Here is a 23,897-nt window from a genome sequence, read left to right on the forward strand (position 1 = left end):
TTGGTTGCAGCGATATTAACAGGGGACTCTTGGGGTTGACTTGTAAGCAACGTGTACAGACACGGAAGTATTCTCCAGAATGAAATGCCCTTTCAAGGATGTCACCTTTATGAAAAGTTATTTCAGCTGTCAAACACTGAAAGGTTGTCTGTTGTAATATATTCAACAGTTCTGCAGAACTTCAGCAGGAAGTCAAGGAACACGGTGTCGGTGAGAGAGGGTCAAGCTGTGGTTCTGCTCTGCGGCCCTCCACCCCATTACGGAGGTACAGCGCTCTGTTCTAACTATTCTGCATTGTCTGCTGTGGTCTCACATTCCTGCTTGACTCAGCAGTCTTTATTGTTCCTCACACTGCTGCTTATTATCTCCCTGTAACACTGCTGTGTCTCTTTTGTTTTTTTACCTTTCCACCTTCTCTTTTTGCTGCTCCTTCTTTCGAACTCTGACAGACTGCTTTCCACTCACTTCTCCTTATCTGTCAGACGGGGCTCTTTTTCATGATCAGCCACCGCTCTACCTGCCCAGATTCATGCCTTCACATCTATAGTTCATAGCCTCAAACTGCTTAACCTTGAGCTCACTTTTCTCGCCCATATGATCTGTGACCATGCTGTCATCTATAAAGTCTCCAGTGCTCCACTTCTCCCAACTGTCTTTTTTTTTCTTCTCGATGTGGGCAGGTTATCTGCCGGTAATAAAGTCTGCCGGTTGCTGCTGTGGCCGGGGGAGCGTTTATCCCGTGGCACAGCTGTGACTCGGCTCATGTGTCTGTGTGCTGCTGATTAGCAGACCCTCAAAGTGGTCCGCACTCCTGTAGCCATTCGGTGCCCACCAGCACAATTTCACGCCAGCGTACCAGTCTTTCTCCGCTCTCTTTTGCCAGCTGAATCCTACGGCCACGTGGGAATTCACACTTTAGCAATTTGCCCTCCAGCCTTCCCTCCCTCCCCCTTTAAAAGCCTCCATCTCTTTATTTTTCCTCTTAAACACAGCATAGTCACACATTTGATGGGATTTGCGCTACACGATAATGCTAGCTTCAGGAGTTTTTTTTTTGGTTACCACAAGGTTTAAATGACTGTATGTCAAAGCTTCTTTAATGTTTGTCGATGCACAACTTGAGGAGAAACAGTGATGCACCTGGTAAAAGACGAATCATCTGAAGCTTCTTTGAGCAATCAATAGATAAGTGGTCTAAAAGGAGCCGTGCTGAGAGTTAAACTCTGTCAGAGGACATGAGATTATGTGCCTGCAAGTCCTCTGTTGCTTTGAGACTGCAGCTCTTAAACCGACCCAGTCTCTGATAGTTCCTAATCATGAAAGGTCTGTCAGTTTCTGCCCTGACTTTCCCCTTTAATGATTTTAATTCACTGTTTTCCCTCAAGGAAGCGGGTGGGACTTTTTACCGTCTGCCCAGTCAAAAGGGCTCACTGCAGAATGTCATGTGTCTGATACAGGAGTGCTGCAGTAATAGCCAAGTTCACTCCGCGGTCCCTGCAGACATCTCTGCCTCTCTCTCTCTCTCTCTCTCTCTCTCTCTCTCTCTCGCTGTGTGTATGTTTTACACCGCTACATTGACATTCTTATCATTCCTTTCCATTCTTTATTTTGACATGAATCCTCCTTGTTATAATCTCTGTGACAAGAGTTGAAGATCGACTGAAATAGATATTGCCTGCAAAATCTATAAAACAGATAAAGTAAGCATTAGAGATGCACCAATTACAACTTTCTAGGCCAATTCCAATTTTCATTGAGTTAGGCCAGCCAAAACCGATTTTAGCCAATTTTTAGCCAATTCCAATTTCATTTCACACAAATATGTATTTTCTATCTTTTCTTTAATAGAACATTTTGCACAGAACATAGAACATATTTTGAAAAGATCACTATAAAATAGAACAATATAAATTACTCCTGGTGTGGGAAATTCGCACACATCTAAAGTGCAATGTTGGAACCATTTCCTTCTTTTCACATCTAATATCCAACTAAAAAAATTAGATTTTGGTGTCATCCCTCCACGCCCTACTTTTTCCTTGCAGGTGTTGCGTATTGCCTACTTGTTATCTTTTGCACACACGCTGAAGAATTTCCAAACAGCTGACACGTTGCAGGTTAATTCACGAGGTTCCCTGTATGTGCGAGAAAGAGTTGCGTCCATGTGTGCGTGTTTCCTTGAGAACTGTAACTTGTATAGCTTATGTTGTCAGTTAATTGTAGCATTGACCGGCATGAAATCGGCTGACCTGCCGGTCGCCGGTCATGGCCGAGCACGTGAAAACCGGCCAGTTCTGGTCACCGGCCGGTCTATCGGTGCATCTCTAGTAAGCATCTTAGGAACTAATAAGCACACGTGTGACCTGGTGACCTGATAACATCTGTTGCTAATTCCATCTTTGCTTGATTTTACTGTACCAGCCTTTGTTCATAGTCAAAAGATTATGCAAGAGTTATTCTGTTTTTCTTATTGTCAACAAATTATATGAAAAGATGTATACTGTCAAACTGGGTATTCAGACCGAAAACAACCCTGCGTTAAAAAAGCAGAAGGGGCTGTTGTTTCGGGTACCAGTGAGACAATGAAATACAATCCAGGAAAGCAGATTTGAGTAACAGATCCATGAGTTTAAAAAGCTGATAAGATGTCAAAACACTGCACAGTGGTTTGTAATATATCCATATAACGTTCCACTTCCGGGATTGCTCCGTTGCTGCCGGAAATTCTGCCGGATTTCACTTTTTTCTCCCAATCTTGGTTTAAAGAAATGCCAATAAACCAGAGCACGTTTTTCTACCATCCCAGAATGTTGTGTAGACTAGCGACTAACCGGGTCTGGCAATGTGAGACTACATTGACAGCAACATGTTGACCTGAGCATATAGTTTACAATACTATTAATCATTAATCATCTATTACAACACAATAGTGATAATTTATATCATCAGTGAGAAACATATTTTGTTGCCTTACATGTCATGAGAGGAACATCACACAAGTGAAACACAGGAAAAATAAATGTCCTATCCTCTTTACTTCTGACTATCATGACATTACTCTTTTTGGCATTAAATTGAAAGTCATAATCTTTGCCGTAGTGTGAAAACACCTTTGGTAATTGCTGCAGCCAAGCACTATATGGAGTAAGAATTACCAGGTCATCAGCATACATATGATTTATAGCAAGATAGGCTGTGTTACACTGATTTAATTGTTTTTATAGGTCATTCATATACACATTGAACAAAATAGGAGACATAATTTCACCTTGGCGAACGCCATCATTTACATGAAACGGGGCAGATAGAACTTTGCCCCATTTAACCCTCCTTTTTTGATGGGCACGCAGAAGACTAATATTCTAAGAATACACTTTGGAACACCTCGATGCCTTTGGTGTTTGTTTGTAAAGCACTTTGAATTGCCTTGTTGCTGAAATGTGCTTTATAAATAAACTTGCCTTGCCACTAGCAAACAAATCAGAAATGATGTTTCATGATTAATTCTGGCACAGGCCTTGGATGCATCAATAACACACATAAGTACAGTGGAGTTTGGGCTTCTATATTTAGAAAGTCTTTTCTTTAGAGCATAAATACACATATCAGTGCCATGTTTCCTTTTAAAGACAAACTGGTGATAAAAAAAACATCCCTAACCTTGTTAGCAGAATCCTTACCAGCACTTTAAGGAGAACACTGTCAAGGCAATAGGTTTATAATTATCCATGCTTTTTACTTTACAAACAATACAGAGGTGAATCTGGAAGGACAAAGGACACGGCAGGCAGAGGACAAAGCCTATGACTGGCATTCTCTGGCTGTTCATACCACAAGCCTTGTTATCATCTAGTTTCATAACGGCTTCCTGAACCTCCTCTGACCTGACTACCATGTTTTCAGACAGATCTTTTTTTAACTAAAACTGCATTACTTTTACTGAAGTATTTTATAAATTCTAATTTGTCTGGACCACATGCACCCTCAGTGTTGTCATTACTCTGACCCCTTTTAAGAATCATAATGGTTATTATATTGCAGCGTCCTGTGTTATATATAAAACAGTTTTGTTGAGTCATCCTGACCTCAGGAGCCAATGCATGAATGTATCCCATTCAATGTGATCATCTCCCTTTTGTGATTTAAACCTTTCACAACTAAAGTAAGTAAAGTAAAGATTATTTATATAGAAGTTTTGGACCTTCTAACTGCCATTAGGCTGAGCCAGCAGTACTTTGTACAATCAATTAATTGATGTATTTGGTCTTTTCATGGGATTTGTTGACAAAATGAATATACAATTTTACCAGACTCATCCTTTGAGGTCATCTTATAACTATATGTTTGGCAGAGAAATAGAATATCTCATAATTTATTTGTATCATCTCTTCCAATATGTGTACTGTACTGCAGGTACTACTGTACTTTTGAGAAAGTCATTGGAAAGGGTACAGTATCTGTTTACTTTGTTTTTACCTATTCTTTTCTTTTTTTCAGAGATCAAATACTCATGGGTTTTCAACGGACAGCGGGGCTTCCTGCAACAGGATGCCCGTCGTTTTATCTCTCAGTGGACGGGCAACTTGTACATAGCCAAAGTTGAAGCCTCAGACGCTGGGAACTACACGTGTGTGGTGAGAAACATAATGACCAACGCCACCGTGTTCAGTTCTCCAACCCCTGTGGTGGTGCGGAGAGACGGTAAGCATCCTCAGTTCCCCTCTGCTGCTTCCTGGTTATCTTGTGCACTGAACTGACACGCTGTCGGAGGGGGGGCGAGCCTAAGAGATAAATCTCTTGTCTTGAGCGTGACACTGTTTTTCCCTTTTGCTTACGAGCAACTTTTTGCACCATCCCAAAGCCTCTGAACTATACAGGGTTATGTATTCGAGAAACCCTCTCTATCTGCATGAAGGCACATATTTACATAACCAGAAGTGTAGTCTGCGCTGACGAAAATGCATGCAGGCACACGCACAGCAAGGCGCTTGCCACACATACTAAACCCCATCAGGACCGTTTATGTGTACCACTTCAGATTCGAGCTGAGGCAGATATGTAATCCAAACTCATCCATCCGCTAAGCCAAACTCTGTTGTATGTGGCGTCAACACGCACGCTCGCTCTCTGCCAGTGTCATCCGCGCCACGGCTTACATCCAATATGAATTACAGGAAACTGCATGTCCATGTTTTGTGTTTTGACTGATGTGATTTGCTTTTATCCTTCATGCAGTAGTGATGGGGGAATACGAGCCAAAGATTGAGGTTCAGTTTCCCGACACCCTTCACGTCTCTAAAGGATCATCAGTGAAGCTGGAATGCTTTGCCTTAGGAAAGTAAGTGTCAGAAACATAAGCAGGGTGCAGCTCTACCATTCACACTGCTTTGTAAAATGTATGAAGTACAAACAGAATGGCAAACACGAATGCAGTCCTTGTGGTCAGTGTGACATTTTGTGTGTAACCTCTGCAGCCCTGTGCCTTCTATCTCATGGAGAAGAGCTGATGGATATCCACTCCCTGGCAAGATTAAAATCAACCACTCCAGTGGGGTTCTGGAAATTCCATATTTTCGCCCGGAGGATGCCGGTGTGTACGAGTGTGTAGCCGAAAACAGCAGAGGACAAAATGTTGCCAGAGGGCAACTTATATTCCACAGTAAGAGCCGGATGCTTTTGCTTCCTGTTTCATGAAGATGACTGCTAATCTTTTTCTTCTTAATCAGTGCTATTTCATATTAAGCAATGCAGTATTTCTTGGAAAAATGGCTAGTGCTTTATTATTCATTCTATCTGAAGTAATTCAGATGGAATGAATATTCATACACACATACACATTCACTCTGTATGTAATAGCCTTAGAATTCGAAGATAATCTGGAGGTAATTTGTGCTCATTTTCTGTGCTTTTTTTTTGTTAACGTGAAAGATCTTCCGCCTCATACTGGACATCTCTTTTGACCAGGGTCTTAAGTAGACAGGGAGATTACTCATGTAGGATAGGTCTACCACCTCCATAGAATTTAAAGGAACCAGCTGTCAAACTGCAAGCTTTGAAATTAGTCACCATCCACTTCAGTGGATGTTCACAACTGTCTTCTATATGCAGAGAGATGAGTAAGAGTCTCCACTGTTCCCGTCTGCTGTATGTGTTGATAAGGAACTGGAAAAGTGTCTGGAAAAGATCAGTTTGTACATCTTTTGGTTTTACGTAGAACCTGTATACCTGCTTTTTTGATTGAAAAATGGAGGCATATAGATTGACGTCAGTTGTGGCAATCATGTAAAGTGTTATTGTTTTAGTGTCAAGTGGTTGTTGACAGTAAGCGGTAGTCAGGTAACAGGTTATTACATTTCATTTCAAGGTGCTTTCCATACTCCATTCAAAGATAAGCCATACAAAACATTCAAACACAAATATAAAAGATAGAAACCCTATTTAAAGAAATTAGAAATATAAAGAATTGAAATAAATTAAAGTGCAATGTGGAAAAGTGATTGGGGCCAAAGGTTGTATTTAAAGTTGGGCCAAATCCTATGTCTTCTGGAAGTTTGTTCCAGTTCTGAAAGGAGGCCAAAGTAAACTACATGCTGCTTCTTAATTTGGACTCCATTCAGAGCTAATTTGGTAAAAGGGTCAGATATGTGTTGAGGTCCTAAACGATTGAGAGATTTATAGTCAAACAAACAAGTGCTTCAAATTCTATTTTATGACTCATTGGAAGCCAGTGTAGACACCTGAGAATTGGTGTAATGTAATGCGTTACTGTTAGGACCCAGCAGTTGCTTCTTTTGTTTGAGAAGAGACCTGAAAAGAGACCATTACAATAGTCCAGCCCGCTGGCGATAAAAGCTTGGCCCTGCATGAACGTGAATCCTCCAAATCTTACTGTGATAGTATGGAGACTTGATTATTGATTTGATGTGGCTGCACAAATCCATGTTATACACCCAGATAGATTTTTTTTTGTGTATTTATTTGGATCCCCATTAGCTGTTACCAGGGCAACAGCTGCTCTTCATGAGGTCCATAAAAATAAACGTGAATTCACAATAGCTGCTACCACATAAGCGCATGCATCCATGTGTTTATGCATTTGCACACACACACACACACACACACACACACACACACACACAGGATCTTTAAGCCTCCTAGGGCGAAAACTTTGAAGGAAATTTTTGTGGACCAACCGACCGACCAAACAACAGAGCAAGCTATAGAGCTGCTAGTCGAAGCAAAATGACTCCAACAATGTCATGTGATTAATCAATAGAAGAACTTGACAATCAATTAAGTGTGAAATCCCTGCATTATTGTTAAGACAATTACAGTTTGGCTACATTTACCTCAGTAGTGTTGTAGTGAAACATCAGTATGCACTACACCTCCACCCTTTTCCCTTCTGCATAACTCTCTCTCTCTCTCTCTCTCTCTCTCTCTCTCTCTGTCTGTCTCTCTCTCTCTCACCTCTGATTTTCTAGTTATATTTTCTTGTGTCTTTTTGTTTATTGCCCCATGTTGCTGTTATAATGCAAGGAGGCCGACAGATCAGGCTTTTTGGAAATTTAATGAGTTTTTTTTTCAACTGCAGCCTAATAAATAATTTACCTATAAATAAATGGAATTTTGGAATCGTGTTACTTTATATTATTATAGTATTAGCAGCATAATACATTTTCATGTCTTGATCTCTTATCCATGAACTGCACCTACTGTACAATGTGCCTGCAGGTCAGTCCCAGGCACTGACTGCGTAATGAGCTGCTGCCCCAGTAAATCAGGAACTAATTACACGCAGATTGCGAGCGCAAATTGAATGAAACAAATTTGCCATGACCTTTCATGTATGTAAATCTGACCCGAAACCACTCCAGCAGTCAAAATTAGACCGGAATTTACTTCACATTAAGCGCAAACATCCAGTTTGGCAAAAGCTGCTCAACACTGTTTGTGCAGCCTATTTGGGAAACAACTCATACAATTGAACTTTTTTTATAATATTGCTATTGTAATCCATTTTATCAGCTCCAAAATGCATATGTCACTAAAAAGTCATTTAGGAATATACCATGATCAATAACATTAAGCTAATTAGTTCCTACTCATTAAAAGGCAATCAGATATTGGTAAAACTAAATATATCTTTTAATATGATGTTGACATTTTTTTGTGTGTGTGAGGCCATTTTAGGCCTTTATTTGATAGGACAGCTGAAGTTAAGAAAGGGAAGAGAGGGGGAATGACATTCAGCAAAGAGCCGCAGGTCAGGGTTGAACCTGTGCCCGCTGCGTCGAGGAGTAAACCTCTCTATGTGGGCCACGCTCTACCAGGTGAGCTACCCAGGCGCCCGATGTTGATATTTTTGTTTTTTTCACAGATGTTGAACATCTGCACTGGGTCCAGACACTGAAAGATGCTCATATGGCAATTGATGCTAATCTGCAGTGGGAATGTAAAGCCATCGGTAAGCCTCGGCCTGCATACAAATGGTTGAAGAACGGTCAGCCGCTAACAGCAGAGGTAAGACACCTCCAGTAACACTGAGAGTTGATATTTCTAAGAACATGTAAGAGCCATTATTGTGATTTTACACACAAAAGAATGCACTATTCTCTCCAACAATACTGCAAAGGTATCCTTCACAAGTAATTCAGTAACAACTCTTCCTCACTCATAGCGAATGCTGAATTGAAAACCCAAGAAACCTAATAAGGCAGAAAATGATCCAAAAAGCTTGCATTCATCTTATTCATGTCTTTCTTCTCGACATATAGGCAATGTAGAGCAATGCTGCTGAATAGTCCTGTTTCTGGTTGTAATTGGTTTTTAGTAATTTCAGTCTTTCCCACAGATTAGAAAGGAATTTGTGGTTGGGGGTTGCCCCGTATCACCGGCAGAAAGGCAAAAAAATGAATAACGCAATGTGTGGGAAACACTGAATTTAAATGATCTTGATTTTCTTTTTATTTATTTGATTATGTCCTTGATTTCACATAATTGTTTTTAGTGACTTGCGTGTCCTTCTTTCTGCTCCGGTTGTTGTATTTTACATTGTGTATTGTGTTCTAAATTCTATTGTGGATTTATTTTCTGTAATCTTGGCTACATAGAAAATGAGGGCTTGCCCTCAATTGCACCTCTGATGATCTAAGTACAAGTTGATGATGATAATCTTTGCAAAAGAAATACAAATAAAGCAGTCAAATATGTTGTCAAACATTATAAAGCTGGCGTAATTTGCAGGGGAGGATCCATGTGGAAGCTGGTAGACTGACCATAACTGGGATTAGTCTGTCGGATGCTGGGATGTATCAGTGTGTTGCAGAGAGTGAACATGGAGCTGTCTATGCCAGCGCTGAGCTCAAGGTTGTAGGTAAGAAGTTAGTTTGCCCTGTATTATTTACAGTGATACAATGTAGAGGCAAGGCTAAGCTGTATGGTACTTTATGTTCATTGTGTTGGAATGAAAGTGCTTTCTATCTGAAAGTTGATAAATAAATAAGAAGAGGCTGAACTACCTCCTTGCTGAGCAATGGCCTTGCTCTTTCATTTCCATAATTCTGTCATACAAAGAGCCAGTCTGGTGGTGAAATATAATTCCCATAATTGCTGGTGATGCACTAGACGTTTTTGCTGATGCACGGATGTCTCGCAAAGCGAAACAAATGGCCCTAACACGTGTCTGTTCCTCAGCCTCCCCGCCGGACTTCAGCCGGCGGCCCGTGAAGAAGTCCACAGTGATCCAAAGGGGGGGCGAGGTGGTCTTGGAGTGTCGCCCCCACGCTTCCCCGAGGGCCACGATCTCCTGGTGGAAAGAGGACGAACTCCTGAAGGACGGCAAGAGGTAGGGTATTGTACGCACCGCTGCTCATGCTAACGATGGCATCTGTTAAAGCAGGGGTCTTCAACATTTTCTAGGCCAAGGACCCCTTAGCTGAAAGAGAGACCGAGCAGGGACCCCCTACTACAAATATTGTATAACAATGTAGTTGCATATTAAACTGGGATAGATGAAAATGGATACATGGATATAATATATTATTTAAACATCATTTTTTAATGTTAAACATACGCATGCACGGAAAAGTAAGTCCTAAAGCTTTAAAGTAAACTTAATCTGTGGATGGCTACTATAATGGCAACTTACTTAGTAAGCGAATCATCAGTGTTTGTTTTTTTGTATGAATAGGCAGATTCATCTTTGCTTATAATATGTTGGATTCATGGGAACGTATATTTTCAGACATGTTTTAATTTAAAAAACAAACAAAATTTCAAATAATATACATAATAAACAATGTTTTGGCGGCCCTCCTGCAGTAACTCTGAGGACCCCCTAGGGGTCACGGACCCCCTGTTGAAGATCTCTCTGTTAAAGGGTTTGCTGATGTTGTCATTTTCATTCAGACGTGTTTAAGTCAATGTTGCATACCACAGCCTCGCACGGTCCAAGAAAGATTTCTCTTTAGTTTTTTTAGATAGACACCTTATTCTTCGCATAGAAAAAGATGTTGGTTTTCTGTTTTCAGTTTTGTCTTTTTACTGGATGTAAGAATGAGGACATAACCCCTACTCTACCCCTACTTTTTTGAGGCACAAGATAAAGAGTGCAATATGATTTAGCTGTTTGAAACTTCAAAGTGTCCCGCGGTTTCACAGCTCTTCAAGGCAGTCGAAGTGCTGGATGTAGAACAGAGATCCTGCAGGGACGATCTCTCTCTGTGAAAGCCATAAAGTAAAACGATCTTACCACATCCTTCAGTGAAACTCTGTCAGGCTACATGACTGGCCACATCATGTCATGATTTAGGGTCTGAGGCAACACCCGCGAGCTAAAAGAAACAAGTTTGTTGTTGCACTCAGCCTTAGTGGACCCTAATACACAGAATAAGAACCAACAGAGTTCAAGCACAGTATGAGAGCTGCTTCCATTAAATGTTCTGTGAAGGAGTTAGGGGAGGTAAATGTTGATGTAGGGTTAGAAAAACAAGGGCTGGGCTGGGTAACTGCTAAATTTGAGCATTTATTTAATTTCATAAAGGGAGAAAAGACTGTAACCTGGCCTGCCTTTTAGACCGTTTTTCAGTATGCGTGCCGTACACAGTATCAGACACACGATTGAAAGCATGCAAATCTTTTGTGTATACAGCATCCGAAAGCCTTGTCATTCTCAAGCAGTATAATTAACTTAATAGCATCAATTTTCTCTGAGAGCTACCTTGTTCTGTTCAGGCAGCAACTTTAGTGACTTACAACAACTTCCCATAGGGAGACTTTTGAAATAAAGAGGGCAAGAGGAACAATGCAGACTGATTTCCATCTGTCTCTCTGTCTTGTCTGAAACCTGTACTTTTTTTCGACCAATTAGCTGTTTCTAAATGTATAATTTAAGGCAAGCGTTATTTGTATAGCACTATGAATTGATGTTCCTTCTTTCATACAAAGTTTCCCAGAGAGCTTTATTTGTCATACAAACTCCAACAGAAAAACAATATTTTGCTATAATATGGTGCTTTTAAGGACCATTTGGTTCCAATTTTCTTGTTTCTGTTTAAAAATATGGAGCGTGTGCAAAATATTCCGGCTTCCTTTTCAGAAGGAGTCATTAAAATTTTCTATAAAAACAAGGGCGACAGAAACAACCTACAGACAACTATAGGCCAATGAGTTTATTAAATATAAAGCAGTTGTAGCTTCCATCATAGATCACACACAGGCCTACTGTATAGCATACCGGACAGGGACATTGTAGAATCAATACTCTCACAATCAAGGACACAGTCAGACACATGGCAAATACTCAGGGTTTATGGTTAGGGAGAGATTTAACACAAGCATTTGATAGGGTAGAGCATTCTTTTTTGTTTTCAGTACTAGAAAAATTTGGTTTTGGTGTCCCGCACACTGGCTGCGTGGCGTGATCGTGGCATTTCTGTTGCGTGTCAGTTGCGTGGCATTTTCTATGTTTTGTGTCTTTACACACCAGAAACGTGTCTGACGCGGCGCTGCTGCTAGCCTTGTCTGTACACATGGATGTTTACCATAAACATAAACATGAATATATACTGATCTGATTACAGCAAAGACAACGTTGGCAGTATTGACGGCAAAATAGGCTACAGAATATTTTGTTCTGTATTGACAGATTTTGAAAATCGATAATTATTTATTATATTTTTTTTAAATTATCTGCATTTATGTCAACACCTAGAGACTTTCAAACATCAAAATGTCATTTATTTAATGTATTTGTGTCAAAATGACATATAAACATGTTTTAGTATTCTATTTTACTTGGAAACGCTTCCAGCACGCTTGTGTGTCGTGTGAAAATTAGGCGTCGGTCCTATTTCTAGCACGCAGTTAAAAGCTCGTTTTTTCCTCATACTAATAACACATGTACCTTTGTAGGAAGGCATTCGGAAATGTCAACAGATGAGCACATCAGCGCACACGGATCAACAAGCGCACGTTAACACAGGCGCGCTCCTAAATAATAAGCTTTTTTAAATTTAAAATGTTCAATGCCTTATCGCGCTGATGTGACCGAGCCCGACCCGGAGCCGAACATCATTTCTAAATATCTGTCTCGGTTCAGGTATCCATCCTCTAGTGCGCGTCACACAGGCAGCGTGCTCCAACCTGTTAACATGGGAGCCGAAATAAAAACGCCACGCAGCTGACACGTTCACGCCACGCAGCCAGTGTGCAGGAGGCCTTAAGTTTGTGTGATGTAGTGCTAGCCTTTTGTCAATTAAACTCCAGACAGGATTTTTCACCAAATTGAGCTGAGTGTTGGGATTCATAGAAGGATGTTTGTACTGTCTTACTAAAATTTGTTTCACTAGAAATAGTTTCAAATAGGGAAGTCCTTGCCTTAAACAGCTGTATCCAGGGCACAGGTTATTTGACTGACTTTCTTTCTTTAGCGCAAAAACTTGTTGAGTCTTAAAGGTTTAGTAGGAATGTATTAATGTGACTCCCCAATGTGAATACAGGAAGATAAACCTTAGCAGCTTACTTAATTTCGCTGGCAGAAGTCCTAAGCAAAGTGTACAATAATAATCTTTTTGGTTAATACAGTTCATGCTCATTCATTTTGAAGGATTTTCCTCCTCTCGCTCCTGTATTTTGTAAGAGCTGTCCACTCTCTTTGGAAAACCACTATCTGATGTAACCAGCAATTGCCTTTCACTTAACTTTCTTCAGATCACAACAACAATGTCAGTACAGTGGTTTGAGAGTCAAATTGTCTCTATCTATCAAGGGTCAAACCTGAGATGCTAAAAAGTTTGCAGAAAAGGGAGAAATAGTCGTTACAATCTGGCCAGAGTGCTGTTAAATGTATATATTCAACACTGTATAGCACTCTAATTTTGTAGTTTTAATCACATTAACACATGAGCAGCATGCCGGCCATGCATGCTGCTTATGTGTCAGATAAAGTCTATATCTGCTCTCTTGCTGTTTTTTTCCTTTGTCATTTTATTTTTGGCTCTGGCTCAGATCAATATGTAAAGCCATATCTCCATAGACTCTGTGTAACTCACTGGAACTGCCTCAACATGTGACCATTGGGATTTTTTAGTAATCAAGTTCCCCATGGGCTAGTCGTGAGAAAAATTACCCAGGCAGCGCATTAGGACAAGAATAGAAATTCCCAGCATAACGGACGGTTTGTCTACAAAGCAGATAGTTCTTCACGTTTCTATTTGTTTTGCAGCTCACTGCCCATTAGGTCATGTTCTCAGTGCGCCTCCATCAGTCAGTGTTTGATATTTTTGTCAATAAATCAGCGCAAAGCCCCTGTGTTAGACATGCTCTCTGGGTCTCAGCTCGGCCCGAGTGAATACATATTTATTCCAATGTTTAGCCATTGTAAAATTGTTTGATTTTTGTGCTGGCTGCTCACAGTATTTCTGTTTGATTTACTCAATCCAAAGGTCACAACAGGAGGGCATTATCCGCCTCATTTATGCATATGTTTACATTCTTTCCAACTTGTCCGTGTAGAACCAAGGCACCATAAAAACTGTATATTTATATAAATTCTCTCTGAACAGCGTCTCATTCTCCTGCTACCATAGTCCGAATGAGATAATATACTCATCTAAGACGCCTTCCATCATTAAGCCATACATATATATACGGCTGGAAGCAATGAGCTTAATGAACATTAGGGAGACTTTTTTCGCCCTGCCTCTCAGGCTACATGCAGGCTGCCCTACTTATTGGTAAAGACTGTAGGCGCTGTAAGGAAAGGAATGCCTGCATTACTAACACTAGTGCAGAACGAAGGTCCTGCCAACACAGTTTTTCCTGTAATAGTTTTATTTACAATTAATATTATCCTTAAAAAAATTAGGATAATCAGTCAAAAACAAACAGTCAAGCACAGAGCACTTTCTCTCAGAGAGCATAAGAAATGAAAAATATTTTAAGAGGGGTTAGTGTTAATGTCCACGACATTCCACTTCCGGCATTGCTCCGTTGCTGCTGTAAATTCAGCCAGATTTCACTCATTTTGGCAACATAACCGTTTTTTTGTGCTTCATTTGGTTTGGCATTTGTTTTTTTTTTAAGATTATTTCTTGGGGCATTTTTAGGCCTTTATTTGACAGGAAAGCTGAAGACATGAAAGGAGAGAGAGGGGGGAATGACATGCAGCAGAGGGCTGCAGGTCAGAGTCAAACCCGGGCCCACTGCATCGAGGAGTAAACCTCTATATATGGGTGACTGCTCTACCAACTGATCTATCCGGGCACCGGGTGGTTAACCTTTTCTCAGATCTCTGCAGGGTAAATCCAGACAGCTAGCTAGACTACCTGTCCAATCTGAGTTTTCTGTTGCACGACTAAAAAAAACTTTTGATCTTGCACGTTCCACCAAAACAAGTTCTTTCCCAAGGCTATTTCACCGCAGCGCTGCAGCTTTTCCCGGTGCCTAGCACCGCCCAAGGCGATTGTGATTGGTTTAAAGAAATGCCAATAAACCAGAGCACGTTTTTCTCCCATCCCGGAGTGCTGTGTGGACTCGCCAGACCCTCCTCCTCAGTGCTGTGGAGGAAGGTCTGGCAAAGCGAGACTAGTGCCAACATAACATTTATTTTGTATGTATGTACATATTTTTTTATTTCTTTTTTTATTTAATCTACACCCTGGAGTATAAATATTTATATTTTCACACTTTCAGAAAATCTCATTTAATTGGCCACATTTTCACTAGAGAATATTACAACAAAGGGACATGTAGTTCATGAAAGTAAGTCACAAGCTGTTACAACCAGACAACAATGGGGTCAAAATTCCTTTGTGTAATTGTTGTTTTAGTTTCTTTCAAGCGCTCTCATCAGACTCCCACTTTATTTCTCCCATGAGACCTTTTTTTTTTTCAAGTGAGATGCTTCTTTATGTCTTCATGTTATTACTATTCAGAAATGGCTTATAGGATGCTGATACTATCTCCACGTGTTGTAGAGCGATAAGGCAGCAGGCAAAGATCCCATTCAAATTGCCTTTCTCCAGTGCTGGTCTCCTCTCCCTTTCACTGTCCTGCCCAGCCCTGGTGGCCTGTTGTGTATCCAATTAATATGTGCATTTAAGCTAGTGTGCTGTCAATACTATGCTGACCTACAGCAAATCTGTTCTGCTTCAGCTAAGTTAATTGTTATCTTCTGAGGCGTGCAAATAGACTTTTGGAATATATTCTAAAGCCTTCATTCAAAATGATTTAATGGGGAAAAAAAAAAAATTCAAATGGCTTGAGAAATGACGCCACATCTCAGCCAGGAAGTAGTTTCTAACTCGATTCTTATCATGACTTTTCATTCAATTAAAAACTAATGAATTGGGGAACTTATGATGGGTTGTTTCAGTTTTGTCCCTCTCCTTAGACAGATCATAATGGAGGATGGGACTCTACGTATCACCAACACCTCCAAATCTGATGGAGGCAGGTACACATGTTTGGCCAGAAACCGTTTTGGAACATCCAGCAGCACAGGGACACTGGTTGTGAAAGGTATTTCTTCTTCTTTTTTTTTCTCCACAGGTTTTCACTACTGTACCTTTTAAACCAAGGGTTTAAACTTTTGTTAAGGGAAGAAAATACTAGCTCAAGCATGAAATTGATAATGAAAAATATAGGCGGTTTATGTTCCCGCCGGTTTGACAGATGTATAAGTCATCTATGGTTTTGTCAGCTGTGAGTTATTGTTCATGTAGCAGAGTAAGGCAAACCACCGCCGTCTATAGCTGTAAGTGAGGAATATTTTGTCACTAGCATTTAATTTAAAAAGAGCTAGCGTGGCATTTTCAGATTTGGGTTTTTAAATAATGATGATTATAAAGAGAGACTCTTCTTTCACTTTCTAGTTGACATTGTGATTGCAGTGTGTTTAATTATTCATTACTGAGTTATGAGAGGCATTCAGTTCCTAAGTGAAGTTATTTAAGGTCACTTAATTACACTGATAGAGCAGAATCTGTCTCACTGTTCTGGGTAAATTAAGCTTTATTACTTTCTTCATTTTTCTGGAATTTTATAGACATACAGTGCCGCATAAAATAACAAATAATTCTCCATTTTTGCTTCCATAATTGCGTAGAGCCTACCAAGATTACAGTCCCACCCCTGAGTTTGGACGCCACCGTGGGACAGAGCCTTGTGCTGCCATGCGAGGTGTCTAGTGATTCGTCCCCGAGTCCCATCTTCAAGTGGTTTTTCAACGGGAAAGCCATTGATTTCAGCAGGCAGGAGCACTTTGAGATGATTGGAGGGGTACGTACTGTATAATATGGATGAAAACTATTCTTTGTGATTTCAGGCAAAGAAAATCACCACCAAGGATTTGACCTACATGATAGTCTATGATATTCATATAAAATGTCAGTGTGCATTGAATTTGAATGCTTCTCAACCATCACATTTTTTCATCAAAAACCTTGATTAAAGATAAACTACTAGTACTACTACTACTAGTAGACCCACTTCAGCTATTCAATGATAGTAAAGCATTACTGATGATTACTAGCATTACACAGAACCAGAGATGTACATCATCTTAAAGGAATAGTTTGACATTTTTGGACAATCTGCTTTCTCTCTCAGAGTTTGATGAGAAGCTCAATACCACTCTCATATCTGTGCATTAACTAGGGCCAGGAGGCAGTTAGCCTATCTTAGCATAAAGATTGAAATCAAAAGTTCAAAATGCCTGCTAACAACTCTAAGGCTCACTTATTAAGACGGTATATCCAAATAAACAAACAAAAAGGGATATAGATAGATACTTTATTGATCCTTGGGGACCAGCACAAAAAGTAATGTAAAAATGTCAACTGACAATTTGGATTTAGAGGGAGTTAAAAATTTGTCAAAATGCCCCCACTCGTTGTTGTTGTGTTGTGTACATAGAAAGCCCACAGCCCACATACTGTATTTGCAGTGTCATGACACATGTCATTGCAAGTTTACCCACAGCAGTGCAGGAAAGTCACTGCATCTGGCTGTTTGCTAAGAAATAATAGCAGACCTCCAGTCTCTATGCTAAGCTAGGCTAACTGCCTCCTGGCTCTAGCTCTATATCACACAGACATGAGAGTGGTATCAATCTTCTCATGGAATTTTGGCAAGAAAGTGAACAAAGTGAATAAGAAGGGGATGAAGACTAAATTCTGATGAACAACACAACAGTGATGCAAAAACTGACACAAACAATCCAGTTTCTTGTGTTCTTTCAGTTATATTACAGTTTAGGTTCTACTACTGGCTCTAACATGAAATCAGCCAAATCCCAGGAACATGGTTAACCAAACAAGGAAAAAATACAAAGTGAGGTCATCACATATACACATACAGTCCGTCATATGTCGTTCAATCTAGCTATACAATAAAGAAAATTTATTTGTTTATGGACATCAAGCTAGGCTATATGCTAGCGCCATATGCTAGCTAGCTAGCTAGGTGCTTAAGTTATGTTACTCACCCTCGTAGATGTGGACATAACTTGATATGTCCCACTTCAAAGCTTTCTCCCGTTTCCTGATGGGTGCAGGTGAAAGTGCGTCGACCATTCTGTGCACATTGTTGACATATACTTATAATAAAGCAATGAACGGCGCAGGGATATATAAACTTGGTTACAGTTATCGGTTACAGTGCAGGCTTCTAACGTAAAGTGAACGCACCCTCAACGGGGCAGGGATCATTTCATTGGTCAACACTACAGCTGGCATTCTATTGGTTGTTGACTTTTGGCAGGGTTATAACACAAAAAAATCCAAGCGCGTAGGAGAGATCCGATAGCAGGAAATTTGCAAGCGAGCAGAATCAACCTGAGTGCGAGGAGAAGGTTCAAAGCTGAGAGCAGAAAATCTGTCCAAACAACAACATATCTGAGTCTAAGCAGAAAGTTTGAGCACAAGCAGAGCAAATCTAAGCACGAGCAGTGACTATTTGAGTGTGAGAGCAAGAAATCTTAACGTAATATCAGTGAGAAATGCTCTCAAATTGAAATAATGCGCTCTTGACTAATGGCCGTAATATAAGTCCATAAAAAAGCAACACTAACAAATTGTTAGTGTCGCTTTTTTGCACTTAACAGTAAGAGTCATTCATGTGAGCCATAAGGGTAAAGTATAAATACAACAAACACGTGTCCAAAGAAAAACACTTTCATTTTTGTAGCCTTTCTTACAATGTGAAGCAGAATTACTTTGTTCTGCTGTCATGTCTCATCTTTTTTTTCTAGGTGAATTCTTCCAAAATTCCTTTGTAGAGAATATACTGCATATGACTGAGAAAGAAATTGAACGTGTTCTGAGGATTTCCATTCTTTTTCTTTTTCTGTTTTTTTTGTGTGTGTGACTGCTACTTTTGGTGTTTTTGTTCCTCTGCAAGACTTTTCTACAAATGTGTTCTTTGTCATTAGGGATTTGCCGGTGACCTGATGGTGAGGAACATTCAACTAAAGCATTGTGGGAAGTATGTGTGTATGGTACACACTGAAGTTGACACTGTCTCGGCAGCAGCAGACTTAATTGTCAGAGGTATGCCTCTTCCTCCTTTCTTACAGCGCTTGTCATTTTGTGGGGCTCTACGGAGGTTTTCAATGTCTTGTTTTGTGTGTGTGTGTGTGTGTTTGTGTTTCATTATAGTATGACACACACATGTCACTGCTGTTAGACAAGAACTGTATCACCAAGATGTCAGTTTTCAGAGAAAAATTACCTAATAGACTTTCAGATTGACAACCACGAAAGTTTTTAAACAAATTATTCTCTTTTTACCCTTGGGCTCCATGATCATTACACTTAACTTAAAGCTTCAGGGCTATCCAATAAGATTAGAGACCAGCTTCATGCAAGAATCAAAACGCTTTCTAAAGTAGGTTTTCCAAAAATTTAACACCTCATATTCTGTGAAGGACATCTTCGATGTTGACATTGGGGGATCTTAAATAACTTTACACACATACTTACTGTAAAGGCCGTTTTATGGTCCTGCGGAGGCTGCACGCAGAGCTTTCGCTGTAGCCTACGTAAGTGGCCTGGTGTTTCTACTTGTGCGCTGGTGTGTGCATCGAGCTGGCATGTGTGTGTGTGTGTGTGTGTGTGTGTGTGTGTGTGTGTGTGTGTGTGTGTGTGTGTGTGTGTGTGTGTGTGTGTGTGTGTGTGTGTGAGTGTGTGTGGGGAGTGTGTGGTAGAGAGGGAAGTGAAAGAATGACAGCGATTAGTTTCGGTGCGAGTACTGACTCTAGAGTCATAGTGAGAGAAACAAAGTGTCTCCCCTGTGCTTTCTGACCACGGTGAGACATCTTTAGCAGGAAAAGTTAACCCTCTCCTCGATTTCATGTTGTTTATGGGGAAGGAGAACCAGGAAATGAGTCGGGGGAAATGGAACGCTGCCAAGCCACGGCCGAGCGACGCAGTGCATCGCTGCGATGCGTAGTTACATTTTTCGAGAGGTGCACACGTCAGGCTATGGTGTAGGGTCCGGCGTAGACGCAGAGGGGTCTGCGGGGGTACGCCGTCGATTCTACGCACAACCATAAAAAGGGCTTTAGGTTGATGTGCTAAGCATCATTAATTAAGATAAATTTCATTCAATTGTCCATTTTGCCTGAAGATGGTCTAGTACTGAAAAGTTGCCTACTTTATATAGGTTTTTGCAAGTTAGACAGTGTGCAGGAGATTTCTTAGCAATTTTTGACCTGCTGATGCCCCTCCGACACACCTGTCTCATGTTGTAGATGTGCAAAGTATATAGTCACTAATGACTATAATGTAATCCTCGCTCAAAAAGGTTATAATTGACCTATTACTTGTTAAACATTATTTATAACAGCTGTCACTTCGTTTAGTCTATATACCACAAAGACCTTTCAAGCTTGGTTAAGGTGGAAAAGTTGGTGTATCGATAAAAGCCAAATGTGAAACAGACTTAGTGAATAAATCCTGACATACTTGAAGCATGTGACTTCAACACCCACTGAAGCTTCCATTACACTGAAGAGATCAACCTTCAGAGCCGATCTCTACAGAGCGATGACGAGACTGGAGCGTTCTTCAAATCTATATGAAACAAACAGAAATGCCATATTTCCATTACATGTCCGAAATGATTTTCCACTGTTTGATGTTTGACTCGTGCTCATATAATCACATCATCGTTGCACCCTCTTCTTCTACCATGGTTTAATAGCATCTGGTTGGAGGATTGATGCCAACAACTGGTTATCTTGATGTCTCCAACTCCTAATATTCACATAAGAGCAGTGGATTGAAATGCACTTTAAATCACATTTTCTTTTGCAAATTCTTTGGAAATTCAGTTAAAGTTTTTTTTTTTATCCATGGTGTTGATTCTAAAATAATATATATTATGGGTCTTATCTGTGTCGGGCACAACCCAAACACCTTCTTGGTGCTGTGGGAGTTAACAAACACACATCACAGTCTTGCTTTCACACATGTCAGATGGTTTTGCGTCATGATTATCTTCTCAGCGTGGCTATTTAGTTTTCTCTATTCTGTGTTAGCTCAAATGCAAAATGATAGCCTAGTTTACTGATAGAGCAGCAGGGCCTACATTGGGTCAGACAGACGATGCATTTTAGGGGAACACCTCCCACAATAGTGCAAGGCACAGTCTGTTAGACTAAATTGCAAAAAAAAAATGCAAACTTGTCACCTTTTGGCAAAATTCGCCATTTTGAATCTGTCATCCATGTGAATCGTGTAGATCCGTAGAGTTTTTATTTTAGGTATATAATGGTCTTTTGGTGAAGTAGCATTGATCCCTTTGAGGGGGGGATACATTTTGTCCCCACTGGGGATAAAAATAAAATAATTCAGCAGAGGCAGGGATATATAGAGCAGAAAGGGAGAAAACCCACGCTTTCCTCTGGGAAATCGCACCCTGACTATACATTTTTAATTAAAAATGGATCATTACTGATAGAATGTTTAACTATTTTTGCATTTAAATGGTAGTGAGAAATTCTAATAAAAAGTTGCCGCTATGCCGATGTCTTCTTTTCTTGGGAATTTGGAGATTGGAGCTCTTTAGATCTACATCTACAATTAAAAGTTACATGGTAGGATGTAATGCCTGATAAAATACTTTAGGTAACTCACAAAGACAAGTCCTGAAAGTGGGAGGTTGTGACAGCAAAGACGACTTCCATATACAAGGACACCTGCTGTTTTCATTAATGAAGGCTCAGTGCACTACAGTATGCTCCAAAAAGGTCATGGAATATAAATTGGAGGGGTGTGGTGATGAATAATTTTCCGTTTCTTAGCAAGTCACACTATTAGCCTGATCCCACTTTACTGTAAACAGCTGTGCCAATTGCAACTTGTCTTCCATGATTGAAATGGATAACCAAATGGAGAGGAAATAATACCGCTGTCTGGGAGGTTCAGATTGGCAAAGCCTGACATCAAGTGTCAGCAGCTAAAGTCAGACGATGCAGCATTTACACACGGATTGTCTGTTTCTCTATGCATAATCGGAAACCAAGCATTGTTGATACCCAGTGATCTTCTTTCAGCAGCAGGTAGTCCCGCTGAGGGCTCAGTGCTACTTTTACAGATTTGTGGGCTTAGCAGGAAATCTCATGTGAGTTACCCAAGTCCCTGCCTGTTTGTTTGATCTTGTGTTGCTGGTTTCCCTAATTTCAATGAGATCCCAATTGAAAATCCTGCCTTGTTTTCTAAATCCTTAGACTGGTCTCTCATACTATTGTTGAGTAAAGATTTCTCTCCACTTGGTAAGTCAGTTTGGGCAGTTGTGGTCAGTTTTTTTTTTTGGTGAAGGCGCAATGTCTCCAGAAATAGTTCCTCTCACTTGATAATACTTCATGATTCACCTGAGCATAATTCTTTTCATAGTTTAAAAATCTTTTTTTTCATTACCAGGTATGTGATAATGTTATATTACAGTTCAAGCATGGGGATATTTTAAAGGTCCCGTGTCATGAAAGTTTTACTTTATGAGGTTTTTTAACATTAATATGCGTTCCCCCAGCCTGCCTATGGTCCCCCAGTGGCTAGAAATGGTGATAGGTGTAAACCGAGCCCTGGGTATCTCTGCCTTTGATAAAATGAAAGCTCAGATGGGCCGATCTGGACTCTTCCCTTTATGACGTCATAAGGGGAAAGGTTACCTCCCCTTTCTCTGTTTTGCCCGCCCAGAGAATTTGGCCCGTCCATGAGAAAGAGAGAGACATCATGGCTTTCAAACGAGTGAAGCATGGCAGTTGGTCAAGGCCACACCCCCACCCTCCACCTTGCCCCCCCTCTCTCCTCCTCAATAGCTACAGACACAGAAATGGCACATACTAAGGAAAGCTCATTTAGGGACTGGCTCTAGTGGCTGTACTCTGCACCAAGGCTGAATTTCGGGAAAGAGACTTCAGATACAATATTAGGGGACCACTGAGGCCTATAGTATTAGGGGACCACTAAGGCCTATATAAAAGCATCCAAAAAGCAGCACGTCATAGGATCTTTAAAGCTGAAATTGGAATTTAGTTAAACTTAAATTGAAACTCACTGGCCTTATATATAAGTAAACTCATACAGTAGATGGCCTAACATGAGGGAAGTGCACTATTCAGTGTATTGATTAGACTGACACTCCCAATAGAACCTATTATATCTCCACTAGCCCTGAATTTGAGGTTGTTAAGCTGAGTTTTGAATCACTTCTGAGTCTTTGAGATCTGGCTGCTGTGGCTGATGCAGGTGTCTGTCCTTGTTTCTGGGTATTGCAGGACCTCCTGGTGCCCCAGAGAGCCTGGTGGTGACTGGCATTACTGACACCACTGTGCAACTGTCCTGGGGCTCTGGACCTGACAACCACAGTCCTGTTACCATGTACATGGTACAGGCCAGGACCCCCTTCTCTATCGGCTGGCAGACTGTGAGAACAGGTAACAGCTCCTTATTTTCAATTTAATGTAAGTCAGTACCCAGGAATTATACTGTACTGTGTGAGTCTATGGTCATTTTAGACTTTACTCTCTTTCTCTTTTTCAAATACTTTCTATGTAGTTAGCGGCCAATAGACAAAATCAAATGAAAAGGAAAGGGATGGAAGGAAAATGACGGTCCCATTGTTAAAGTTGTGAATAACTTTAAAATTTTTGTGGCAAAGTGCGGCCAGAAAATACCCGCATCCAATCGGTAACAGTAGTCCTGTGTCTCCTGTGCAGTGTTGTGCCTGAAGGCGTTCATTGAACAATAGTTCATGAACTCGTTCATATTTGGGGCGAACATTAATTGAACGTACCGTATTACTGCCTGATGAACGTTACTCTGAACTCGTTCATTCTGGTGTCTGTGAACGGCACGCTCTCTCAGTTTAACTTTGTTCATTAGGGTGCC

General features: G+C 40.5%; 1 protein-coding gene across 1 annotated transcript in view; it reads left to right on the forward strand.

Moving 5' to 3' along the window:
* cntn6 (contactin 6) overlaps nucleotides 1-23,897 on the forward strand; it is a 109,905-nt gene that overhangs the window by 66,974 nt on the left and 19,034 nt on the right. Inside the window, exons 5-15 of the mRNA XM_028576694.1 lie at nucleotides 170-265; nucleotides 4,498-4,701; nucleotides 5,236-5,338; nucleotides 5,475-5,659; nucleotides 8,381-8,523; nucleotides 9,247-9,376; nucleotides 9,697-9,847; nucleotides 15,896-16,023; nucleotides 16,610-16,782; nucleotides 18,935-19,052; nucleotides 23,285-23,443. Coding sequence (XP_028432495.1) covers nucleotides 170-265; nucleotides 4,498-4,701; nucleotides 5,236-5,338; nucleotides 5,475-5,659; nucleotides 8,381-8,523; nucleotides 9,247-9,376; nucleotides 9,697-9,847; nucleotides 15,896-16,023; nucleotides 16,610-16,782; nucleotides 18,935-19,052; nucleotides 23,285-23,443 — 1,590 coding nt within the window. The remainder of the gene's footprint in view (nucleotides 1-169; nucleotides 266-4,497; nucleotides 4,702-5,235; nucleotides 5,339-5,474; nucleotides 5,660-8,380; nucleotides 8,524-9,246; nucleotides 9,377-9,696; nucleotides 9,848-15,895; nucleotides 16,024-16,609; nucleotides 16,783-18,934; nucleotides 19,053-23,284; nucleotides 23,444-23,897) is intronic.

Source organism: Perca flavescens, chromosome 4 (genome assembly GCF_004354835.1).
Source record: "Perca flavescens isolate YP-PL-M2 chromosome 4, PFLA_1.0, whole genome shotgun sequence".
NCBI lineage: Eukaryota > Metazoa > Chordata > Actinopteri > Perciformes > Percidae > Perca > Perca flavescens.